This window comes from Microtus ochrogaster, chromosome 19 (assembly GCF_000317375.1).
Source record: "Microtus ochrogaster isolate Prairie Vole_2 chromosome 19, MicOch1.0, whole genome shotgun sequence".
In the NCBI taxonomy this organism is placed as follows: domain Eukaryota; kingdom Metazoa; phylum Chordata; class Mammalia; order Rodentia; family Cricetidae; genus Microtus; species Microtus ochrogaster.
Window position 1 is genome coordinate 9568303 of NC_022021.1, and position 9098 is coordinate 9577400.

General features: G+C 44.1%; 1 protein-coding gene across 1 annotated transcript; it reads right to left on the minus strand.

The window, feature by feature from the left end:
- Nucleotides 1–3162: 3162 nt before the first annotated feature.
- Nucleotides 3163–5162, minus strand: Rps23 (ribosomal protein S23). Its single transcript, XM_005356517.2, has 4 exons — nt 5072–5162; nt 4512–4671; nt 3490–3610; nt 3163–3356 (listed from the first exon to the last, which is right to left on the minus strand). The coding sequence occupies exons 1-4, from the start codon at nt 5073–5075 to the stop codon at nt 3210–3212; spliced, it is 432 nt and encodes a 143-aa protein (XP_005356574.1). The 5' UTR covers nt 5076–5162; the 3' UTR covers nt 3163–3209.
- Between the last annotated feature and the right edge of the window lie 3936 nt (nt 5163–9098).

A 9098-nucleotide genomic window follows, 5' to 3' on the forward strand; every position in this document is an offset into this window, starting at 1 on the left:
TGTAGACCAGGCTGGCCTCGAACTCACAGAGATCCACCTGCCTCTGCCTCCCGAGTGCTGGGATTAAAGGCGTGCGCCACCACCGCCCGGCTAAACACAAACTTTTTATTGATCATATGTGTATACCTTAATTTCCCTCATACACCAAACAGAAACTCAATACCCAGCATGGAGCTAGGCCTACGGTGGCTAAGTGCCTATTCTACTTGTAAGGCAGTGCCCACTGCTTAGCAATGGTTTGACTTTTCCTCAGCAACAAAGTCATTAGAGGACCAACAACTGTTCTGAGCTCAGCAGTGTAATTGCTTGAGCAAATTCCTTTTTTTAAGTGATAGGATGTACCATGTTTCATATATTTCCAGTTTGAGATGAGGTGGCCAGATATGAGCAATGGTTCCTAAGTGCAAAGTGACCAGTTTAAAAACGGTGTGGTTGCAAGCCTGTAACCCCAGTTATTTAGGAAGTAAAAAAAAGAAAAAAAAAGGGGGGGGGGAGACTATCTTTCAGACAGATACAACACACTACAAAAAAGACCAATGGTTACAAGTGGAGAAAGTCAGGAGATGACTTACCTTGGAGCGACTGGAGCATCTATTAAAAAATAAAATCTCCCAGACACCTTAGAAACTGTTTCTCAGAAGACTAGTAAGTGTCAAATGGATTCTGACATCCCTTTGCAGCAGGAACTTGGGGGGTGGGGGTTCTTTGTACTCTGAACACTTGACAAGATCTAACACAGATTAATAATGGGCTAGATTAACTACTCATTCACAACTGTTTTTTCCTTCCCCGCCCCCACAAGACAGTCTTTCTCTGTAACCCTGGCTGACCCTCTGTAGACCAGGCTGACCTTGAAATTAGAAACCCACCTGCCTTGGCCTCCTGAGTTGGGATTAAACTGCGCAGCACATTCCCCTATGACTGGATATGACACTGAATCTTATTCAGTTGTTAAGCTCTCCATAATCAAGACATGAAACTACAAAGGAACCTTCTGTCCAGCCACAGAAAGGCACATCTACTTCCAGCACTGTCAGGGGCAGAGGCAAACGCAACAGCCAGAGGGCTTCTGTGGGGCTCTGCTCCTTCTTATCCCTGTTGACAGCCAGTCTCCATAGTGTAAGCTTCCAGTTAAATAAATGACAACATATAGGATGTAACCTTTTCAAATTGCCTTTTTATACTCTCGAGATTCATGAAAGTTGCTGCATGTAACACCAACTTGTCTTAAAAGTCACATGTTCGTGTGTGTGTGAATTTGTCCACATTGAGTGTGATGCCTTTAGAGGCCAGGAGAGTCCCAGATTATCTTTGAGCTGGAGTTATGTTCTGTGGGAGATGGGTGTGAACTCTGGTACAAAAGGTACATGATGTTAAACTGACCCATTTCTCCAGTCCCAACAATAGTTTTTATGGTTAGGTAGTATGCCATTTTTGGATATATCACAATTTAGCTGTCTCTTCTGTAGACTTATTTCCAATTTTCAGCTGTCATAAAAATATGCACAGGCTTTGTAACTACTTAGGAGTTGAATGGCTAAGATACATTTGTAATGTTTAACTTTAGACAAAACTGCCAGTCTCCCCCAGTTGACAGATGAAGGCAGTTTCACTTTTCAAGTAACGTGTATAGCTACTACTCTGCTTAGTTTAATAGGCCTGTCTGAGCTCTAGGAGTGGATACAAGTCCTTTGTTGAACATGCGTTTTGAAAATACTCCATGTTACCTTTTAAGGATTTTCAAAATAACAAACTGGATGACCAACATTATAAAACCTGTTTTGGGAGTAAGCTCTAAGAACCCTAACTCAGGTTAATGATGCTTTGGTTTGTTTAGTCTCACCTTGTGCCTATGTAGAAACTCAGTTTCACTCTTCAGTCCCGATTAACCAAATTTTGTTACCTTTCAACCTTTGCTAACCCCAATTAAGGTATTCTCATTCCACCATACATTTTAGAATGTTTTCTAACATTTCTTTAAAAAAAAAATAGACCAGCTGAACTGTGTCTCAGATTTTTTGAGGGGGGGGGGGGAGTGACAGGATTTTATTTCCTGATCCACACTGGCCTCCCAGATGGGATTAGAGGTATGAGCCACCATGCCCAGCCTTCTTGCTCATTGAGAAAAAGCATGGCAAGAGACACAAGCTTCATGATGAGTGGGAAGGATAGAGCTTTGGCCACCAATATGAATAAGTATGCAGAAAAGGGACCAAAATCAGTTCCACACACTGAATCTGAGGGACTCTTGTAAGTTTGGTAGCCAGTGTACTGTGGGGCCATGCAGCTGTTTACAAGATGCTGTTGAGGGTGTCTGGACCTCAAGACAAAAGGGAACCAAGTTTTTTGGCCTCAGTGCTGTCTGTACTCCACACCTGCAGGCCCAGACTCCCTGGCAGAGTTGATCATGACATCTCTGCTGCTAATGGACACCCCCGCGTGCTAGGAAGCATTGTAAGAAACCACGGCCTGGTCTACTCTAGTGCAGACACACATCACTGGAGTTTTAATCTCTAACCAGACAATGGAAAATTCTGTGATCAGGTTTAAAATGCAAGGTACTCAACAGTGAGGAATGGTTTGAGCCAATAAAATACAAAAAAATGTAGCCAGATGTTTTAAACCAAAGCTGTCTCGGGGTATCTCCCTTCACCCCTCCAGGCCCATGATCTGAGTTCTAGACCTGAAGCTTCTAAGTGCTGAGCCTTCAGCAGTCACTTTCACCAACTGCTTGAGGTTAAAGAGACATTCGATGCCATTCCCTTCTCAAAACTTCTCCTCTGCATCCCAGTTTACCTTGGCCTAAACTGCTGGGGCTGGAACCCCCACCATACACTTTCAAAGCACTCTTCCTGCCTCAGCCAAGTGTGGGGATTACAGTTTTATCCACTGCTGACCGACCCTCAGGGAGTTTGTGCCTGGTAAGCAAATTCTCCACAATCTAAGCCACACCCTTAGTAAACACAGAAAATTGGGATCTTATAGATTAAATACTCATGCTATTAAACTTGACAACTGCCAAGTAGCAACAGAAATTCAATGCATGTTAAGAATATGCAAACTATTTTTATACTTTGGCTGTAGATGCTAAGCTGTCTTGTTTCATACAAGAGGTAAAGGCAATTATTTTTGGAGGTTCAGGAAAAGAACTAAGACACAAACTATTCTTAGAATAGGAAAATTTATTACTGTGCTTCCACTGTCAAAATTTAGGATCTTGGTCTTTCCTTCTTGCCTTTGTACAGGGCCAAAAGGGACACGTTGGCTACTTTAACAACCTTAAAGCGGACTCCAGGAATATCACCTACAGCATGACCCTTTCGACCAAATCCAGCAACCAGAACTTCATCGTTTTCCTAAAGTAAAAAATAAAGTCCATTTAGATTTCACTAGTAATTAAAAGCATACTAATTAAAGTAAATGCCCAACGCAGAATTACAAAAAAGCCATCCCCCCCCAAGCAGGAAGCACAGACTATAAGGCACCTACCTCAATGAAGTTCAAGCAACCATCATTGGGGACGAAAGCTGTGATCTTCTTGCCGTTCTTGATGAGCTGCACCCTGACACACTTCCTGATAGCAGAATTTGGCTGCTTGGCTTCAACTCCTCTGCAACACAATGGCACATTGATATTCACATTAGTGAACAAGATTTCTAAAAAAATGACAAGTACCCACCCTCTCAATTCAGGCTCAAATCCCTCAGATTCTGTGATTTCAACTAAGTTTTTCTTTTGCCTGAGATTTTTCCCAGAACTGTAGTGAGAACATTTAGCTCCCTTGGAGCTGCAAAAATGAGGTAACAAGAGATTCCAATTTGTCAAAATCACACACACAAAAATCGCTTTTGAAGTTGATGCTCCCAGGCCAGGTATGGTGGCTCACACCTTTAATCCCAGCAGGGAGAGGCAGGCAGATTCTCTGGCCTTCTAAAAAGCATTAAGTTCTAAGCCAGTCAGGGCTCAAAAACCAAAACAAATAGTTCAAGACCAGCATGGTCTACAAATGTTGAGTTCCAGGACAGGCTCTAAAGCTACAGGGAAACCCCGCCTCAAAACCCCCCACCCCAAAATAAAGGCAATTTTTTGAGGCTGGAGAGATGGCTCAGTGGTTAAGAGCATTGACTGCTCTTCCAAGGTTCAATTCCCATCACCCACATGGCAGCTGGCTCTAACCCTAAGATCTGACATCCTCACACAGGCATACAGTCAAAATCAATTCAAATGAAATAAAATAAACTAAAAGATTAAGAAGGTACCAGCTGGTTCAGTCACTCTGAACAGTTCTCACACTGTTCGATACCGTCTTCTCCCAGTCCACCCACAACAATGCTGAAATTAAGAAAACCTTTTTCTTTCTATCTGGTTCTGAACACTAATCCTGACATAAACAGGGGTACCTTTCATTCTTTCTCCTTAAAAATCCAAACCAACGTGCCTCAGTCAGGATCTTTTGTAGCTTCGAAAAATTACTCGTTCTCAATTATGATAAAAAGCAGACTTTCACTTACACTTTTTCCAGCACGATTCCCTTGGCATGAGAGGCACCTCCAAAAGGATTGGCCTTCAGGGCTGTGCCCAAGTGGGCTTTCTTGTATTGTTTGTCATGCCACTTCTGGTCCCGTCGGTGGCTGCGGAGCTTCCTGGCAGTACGGAGACCACGACACTTGCCTGAAATTAAAACACCAGAGTTCTTTGCAAACCCGCCTAAGTCGCTTGAGTACACGAGCCCTGGCCATACGAGCCTTCAACCCCTGAGTCTGTAGCTTACCTTGGTCCCTGGGCCAGTTGCCCTCACAATTCCCTAGCTAACTCGGAGATGTAAAAACGCACCTCGATGCGACCTTCCGGCTTACACAGGTTTCCAGAGCAAGGCTCTGGAGCAGCCGCGCCTGCCCGGCATGGCGGCCCGTAGACCGCATGAACCCTCCGGCCACGTGTCCGCGGGAGCCTCTTCCTCCGGCCTCCACCCCAGTGCAGCCATGCTCCCCGCTTTATCGCCCCACAACCGACTGTACCCCGAGCCCCAGGTCCCGCCCGCAGGCGCTCAGCCCGACCACCGAAGGCTCACCCATCTTGCCGACGCCACGGGCCCGAGAGAAAGAGAGAGCCGGAGCAGGAAGGACCCACAAGGCACTGCGTGAAGCCCCGCCCTGCCGAGGACCCCGTGAAGCCGTCCGAGAGGCGCCTGTGCCGATGTTGGAGCCTCCTATGGAAATCGCTCAGTGCTTCCACTTTACCGAGACACAATCTGAGTTTTATTCAATTTTTATCAAATTCAAAGCGATCAAGTTCACGTTGTTATTTCTTTTCAGGCAAATAACAAAGATAGAGGAATATGGACTACTAATCCCAGAAACCTTTGCGGTAAATGCTTACTGCGCATGCGTCCCCGGCAACCTCCTGCGGGTTAGGGCTGGGCGGTGCTAATTCGGAGAGGGCGGAGCGCCCCGTCTCTGACGTCACTGATTTGCGGTGTCCTGAATTGTAGTCAGGAAAAGAGGCTTCTGAGTGTCATACTCAACGTGCTGCACAGTAAATTGCAAATTTTACTGAGGCAGTGACGCAGTGATAAAAAAATCCAGCCAGATTTTAGCTTTAAAGAGTGAGCTGACACATGCTGGTGATGGAGCAAGGACTTAACAAAGGTCAGGTCAGGAGTGAGGACCAAAGTTCAGTTCCCAGCACCCATACCCGGCAGCCCCCAAGGCCACAGCCCCAACTTCTGGGGATCCAACACTAATCTCTGTGGGGACCTGCATGCATGTGCACAAACCTATACACAGGCATGTAATGAAAACAAAATAAAAATCTTAGATGTGCTGCAAAAAAAAAAAAAGAGTGAGCTGACATTTGCTGGTCATGCGTCTTCGATTATACTTTTAATTATAGTACCTTTACAACTTGAGTTTCTCCTGGAAAGTGAAGTAAACATAGGTTTTTCTAGGATGTTGAGTCACTTAACAATAAAAAATTTAATATCCCTGCCTGAGTATTTAGCAGTTAAGAGAATGAAGATTTCTGCTCATGTAAAGTTCAATATCTAGGTGTGAAGGGGCAGACCAAAAGTAAAAAAAAAAAAAATTTACAAACTGACATGTTCTAGAAAAGTTTTATTTAGTAGCACAGAAGGTGGATTTATCGGGTACTTTAAGAACATTTCACTGAGCCGGTCAATGGTAGCACACTCCTTTAATCCCAGCACTCAGGAGGCAGAAACAGGTGGATCTCTGAGTTCGAGGCCAGCCTGTTCTACAAGAGCTAGTTCCAGTTCAGGCTCCAAAGCTATCAAAGAAACCCTGCCCTTTTTTTTTTTTTCTCGAGACAACGAGACAAGGTTTCTCAGTGGCTTTGGTACCTGTCCTGGAACTAGTTCTTGTAGACTAGGCTGGCCTCGAACTCAGAAAAATCTGCCTGCCTCTGCCTTTCAAATGCTGGAATTAAAGGCGTGAGCCACCACTGCCCGGCTCAAGAGAAACCCTGTCTTTAAAACAAACAAACAAAAAACTGCATCGCTGTAGGTGACATTGGAGCTGGGAGCCTATATTTATCATAGGATACAGCCTTCCAGAAAATGTTTTCTGTCCAGGAACTGAGAGATAAGTGAATACGGAGCCAAGACGTCTCTGCTTGCTACACTGAGACAGGGAACTCTACCACAGTATAATAAAGCTTTTTAAAAACTCCTTCAGTGGCCAAGCACCACTTTTAAACTTTAAGCTGGGGGATTCTTTTTTTTTTTTTAATTGATTTTTATTGAGCCTTACATTTTTCTCTGCTCCCCTTCCTTCCTCTCCCCTCTGCCCTTTAACCCTCTCCCAAGGTTCCCATGTAGATTAGATCTACGTAAGGCTCTCTTAGGGTCCACATTGTTGTCTAAATTTTCTGGGATTGTGGTTTGTAGGCTGGCTTTCTTTGCTTTGTCTTAAAACCACTTATGAGTGAGTACATGTGATAATTGTCTTTCTGTGTCTGGGTTACCTCACTCAAAATAATGTTTTCTAGCTCCATCCATTTTCCTGCAAAATTCAAGCTGTGGTTATTTTTTTTCTGCTATGTAGTACTCCATAAACTGGGGGATTCTTAAATAAGCTTTGTGATTTTTCTGGGAGAGACAAAAGCAGTTCTAGATGGTTCTGGAACCATTTAGTAAAGTGTAACTGTAAAAGGGGGTGATAGCGACTTGGATACTCAGTGGAGGGGCTGAAGTCGCTGGATTGGTTTGACTGGTTTGGGGTAAAGTCTAGGATGGTTTTCTGAGGACTGGGTTTTGAGTGAGAAGGAGAACTGAAAAGAGTGTGTGATTGACGATTAGGACCTCAGTACTGTAGGGAGTTTGGAATGCTGCAGTCCTTATCTTGAGCCAAGCCCTCTGAACAACCTCTCCTTGCCCGTCGCTGTGTTGGAACTAACGTCTTGTGACTGATACTTAAAAACCTGCTTTCACCAGTCAATCCAAAAGCTAAGAATCTCATCAGATAGCACCTTTGGCCCACAGAAAAACTTTCCCCACCTTGATGCTTCTGCATCTCTGGTGCATTCACCGATCTTTTTTAGATTTGCCTTGACTTATGACGTTTTTGTTCTGTGAAACGGTACAAACTTCATGAAACTGCTTCTGAACTGAATCATGGAACTGGGGGTAAGTTAAATCTGTGTTCCCAGAACACGGTAACTGAAAATGTCTCCAGCATAAACCGTTCTTGTTCCTTTAAGACGAGAGCTGTGACGTCATTGATTTTTCACTTGAGCAACTGTATTATTACATTGGAAAAGCTGAAAAGGTTTTTTTGAGACATGGTGTCATGTAGCACAGGCTGGTCTTGTGGCATGATTACAGACATGAACAGCCACATCTGGTCTGGAAGAACATATTTGTAAAGGGAATTTAAATGCTCTGTTTTGTGTGTTCAGTTTCACAACCAGGGATGTGATTTGGGTCTGTAGACTTAAGTTCAGCAAAATCCTGAACAGATATTGTTCCTGGCAGAGTGACACAGCAGGAAGATAAACAGTACCTGAGCTTGAGGGATGCTCAGCAGCAGAGGGAAAGAAAACAAAAGAAACACTTTCTACCTTCTTCCTCAGCACCACTGGGGACACATACACCTACATCAGGTTCCTCAGTCAAATGACATGGTGATGCAGACAACAGGTACGTTCTATTCTGGAGATCTCTCAGAGATGTATGAAAACCACCACGATGATATTCTCTCAGACAAATACATGATTGGAAGTCAGTAACCCCATTACAAATGGTTCTGCCAGTGGTCGGTTGATAACACTGTTTCTATGTGAACAAGCACTTCACTTCCTTAGCCTAGACAAGGCCAGAGCCTCCTGTCATAAGAAAAACCTGTTTTACAGCTTAAAGAAGCGAATCAGAAGCTGCAGACAAGAAAACATCTCTCTTTAAATAGAGATGTCCTGAAATAAACCAAGTCCCTTATTCCAACAGTTGATTGTAGACTCTCAAGTAAGCCTGTCCACTTTCTGAGTTCTAACCCAACAGCATTACTTCTTTTGTTTCTCTTTCCTATCTTTCTTCTCTAGACCCAGGCCAAATCCTAATCTTGATTATCCTGACAGTCTAAGCATCCATTTCCCCTCAGCCACCCACAGAATTACACTACAGGACGTCCCTCTTCGGAGAGCCAAAGGTCTCCAGGCTGCCTGACCTCTTTTTTTTTTTCTCTCAAACGCCAATAAAATTGTCCAGGAGTCTCCCTCTGAGACTGCTTGCAAATTATTTTTATTAACAAGACAATTAACTTGAAAAGGATGTCCCCAGGGAGAACTATTATTGTCTAAAAGGGTTAACACAGGCAGGAAATGGAATGGGAATTTCCAGGGGCTAAGCACCTAGAGATTGAGGAGATGTTAGTCCCAAGATAAAAAGATGCTGTTGTTCTTGAGACACATGGCGGGCAGGCAGAAGACAGAAACATGGATAGAAACGACATGCAGGGTGAGGTTGAATGTTTATTCAGGGGGTTATAAGAGGAGGAAGGGTGAAGGGGGGGACAGAGAGAGAGGGGAAGAGAGAGAAAGAGAGAGAGAGAGAAAGAGAGAGAGAGAGAGAGAGAGAGAGAGAGAGA

Excerpts from the sequence above, each read along its gene's own strand:
- Rps23 (XM_005356517.2), bottom strand. Across the intron at positions 3,611-4,511 it reads GGAATCGTGCTGGAAAAAGT|AGGAGTTGAAGCCAAGCAGC; the intron begins GTAAGTGAAAGT and ends ATTGTGTTGCAG. Across the intron at positions 3,357-3,489 it reads GTTGCTTGAACTTCATTGAG|GAAAACGATGAAGTTCTGGT; the intron begins GTAGGTGCCTTA and ends TTTTTACTTTAG.